Source organism: Carettochelys insculpta, chromosome 1, assembly GCF_033958435.1.
Source record: "Carettochelys insculpta isolate YL-2023 chromosome 1, ASM3395843v1, whole genome shotgun sequence".
Classification (NCBI taxonomy): Eukaryota; Metazoa; Chordata; order Testudines; family Carettochelyidae; genus Carettochelys; species Carettochelys insculpta.
In genome coordinates, this window is record NC_134137.1 from 4,372,547 (window position 1) to 4,375,270 (window position 2,724).

General features: G+C 49.2%; 1 protein-coding gene across 1 annotated transcript; it reads right to left on the reverse strand.

Annotated features, from left to right (window-relative positions):
* Window positions 1-491: 491 nt before the first annotated feature.
* On the reverse strand, window positions 492-1,481 carry LOC142007578 (olfactory receptor 52K2-like). The gene has a single exon (XM_074984268.1). It carries the CDS (start codon window positions 1,479-1,481, stop codon window positions 492-494), a length of 990 nt encoding a protein of 329 aa, XP_074840369.1.
* Between the last annotated feature and the right edge of the window lie 1,243 nt (window positions 1,482-2,724).

The window sequence follows — 2,724 nt, forward strand, 5'->3', positions numbered from 1 at the left end:
ATCTTTTAAAAACAAGCTACACCTTTTTAATAACACACCACATTTTACAGAATACAAACCCAAACTGCTTTGAAACAAACATTCTTGTAGCATAGGTCCCCAACTCAAAACTGAACATTTATTCTGCATTGAGTAAGAAACCCACCAGAAACTCTAAACTAGCAGTTTGCATTCATATACTTTGAAAATAACATGACTCCCCAGAACTGCCCCGGCAGTTCTAAACACAGTAAAATCCAGTATCTTCAGAGGCACACATCCCCTTCCAGAGAAATGAGCTGGCTCCTTCTTTCGGGGCTCTGCCAGTTCATCATATTCAGTGAATTTCAAGATTTTTATTTCGTATAGCAGTAAAAAGGGGAAGCCCTGCTGTGCTGCAGACCCATACAGACATGGTCATTAGTCCTGCTGCTCAGGAAGGTTGAGGTTGGTTTCCACACCAGGAAATAATTGAGCCATCATAATCCTTGGCCATTCTGCCCCGGTGAAGCCTACAGAGCCTTTTTCCTCCATCCTCTCACCCGTCCCAAGAGTTTTCCGGCTGGATTGAGTATCAAGATGTGGAGTGTTCTCTGCCGGATCCCAGGAGTTCTTGCCCCATAGATGATGGGGTTCATCATGGGAGGGAAGAGCAGGTACACGTTGGCGATGAGGATGTGGATGTGGGGAGCCACATGGCCAAAGCGGTGGGAAAGGAACGAGAAGATTGCAGGGATGTAAAACACCAGCATTATGCAGATGTGGGAGCTGCAGGTTCTCAGTGATTTCAGCCGTGCCTCCTTGGAGGGCAGGCTGAAGATGGCCGAGAGGATGAGAATGTAGGACAGGACAATGAGAATAGCATCTAACCCCCCCGTGAGAAACGCTATGGCCAGACTATAGAAATTCATGAATCTTGTATCTGCACAGGCCAGGTTCACCAGAGTCATGAACTCACAATAGGTGTGAGAAATGATATTGGACCTGCAGTATGGGAGCTGCTGCAGTAGGAATGGGTGTGGGCCCAGTAACACTATCCCCCTCATCACAATGCCCAGCCCTATCTTGGCTACAGCTCGATCGGTCAGGATGGCCGAGTGTCGCAGCGGGTTACAGATAGCGATATAGCGATCGAAGGCCATGGCCAGCATGAACCCGGATTCCATCGTATTAAGAGAATGAATCAGGAAAATCTGGGCCAGGCACGCATTGACATGAATGGTCCGATCCCTGAACCAGAAATTGCAGAGGATTTTAGGCACAGCAGTGGTGGAGATGACCAGGTCGGCGAAGGCCAGCATGGCAAGGAAAAGGTACATGGGCTCGTGGAGGCTTGAGTCTGTCTTGATAACAGCCAGGAGGAGGCCGTTCCCGAGGAGGGACAGGACGTAGATGGCACAGAAGGGGATGGAGATCCAGACGTGCACCTCCTCCAGCCCCGGGATGCCAACGAGGATGAAGCTGGAGGGGTGGGGTGAGGTCCAGTTGAAAACTGTGATCATGGGGCTGGCTATGTGTGTTCACTTCCACTGCACAGCTGCTTGCTGCCCCTGTAACTAACCATTAAATAATCATTAGCGGCTGACGGGAACATGACCCAATGTGGTGAGAGAGGGCTCCATAGCAGTTCCCAGCAGTGTTTCTCTTTCTCTGCACTCCTCTTATCGTTTGCACTAGGAAAACTCTGTGAAAAGCCTGCTTGGAAATGCACTCATCAGGCTCACTCCTGAGCTGGTGTGAATAGGTGGAGAGCCCTGAGAACTGCGTTAGCTTATACCCGCTGGAGATCTAGAGCGATGCTGCCAGCTGAGTGTGAAGGTGGATTCCGTTCAGTTTTACTAATGGTGCTTCGCCTCCTGAGTAGCTGCAGTGGAGGCGGGGCAGGAAAGTGAAGTGATGTTTATCACACATGCAGGTTATGGGTGTGGATGGCTCAGCCTGACGCATGGGGACCAGTGCAGGCTGATTCTTCCCTTGAAGGGAATCTCAGAGGAAAGGACATGGTGGAGCAGGCCCAGGAGCCTCAGCTGCCCTCACTGCCCTTAGATGCAGCCTCTGTTGGTCAGAGGGAGGGACCTGCTGATTGTCTCCTCCAAATCTTTCCCCAGGGCTCTCAAACCAGCATTACTTGCCAACTGAGAGTGACTTATTCCTGGTTAGCTTAATAGGATAAGGGCATCACTTGAGACACAATTAAAGTGTTCTCACCACTGTTCACAGCTTTTCATCTAAACCAGTTTAGTTCTATGTGGTTCAAAGCTGTGGGCTTGTCCTCCTGCACTGTGTTACCAGGGCGGAAGCCCTCGGTGGAAAAGCTCAGATTCAAAGCCCCTGGGCCTGAAGTCTGGCAGCGTCCCCTGCTGCCTAGAGCGGAGGGGTTCAAGCTTCAATCTCTACTCGAGACAATGAGGTTTGAGGGCTCCAGTTTTGGTTCTCTCGCCAAGGGTCATGAAGTAATATTTGTTATTAGCAGAGGGTCACAGAGAAATATAGTTTGAGCATCTGAGGCTTAGACTCAACTCTGTATCTGTTTTTTAATATTTTTAGTTATTAATTTTTAATACTAATTAGCCAAAGTCTCACTGCTTTTAACCTCCCTTCTAGAAGCCTGTCTCCTGACTGAACATTCACTCTGTGGTGTTCTGTTCTATGCAGTCATCACGGCTGAACTCACTGACTATGGACACAGTCTGATTGATCACAATGGAGGTATCTACACCCCTAACATCCACGACACCAGCTCCA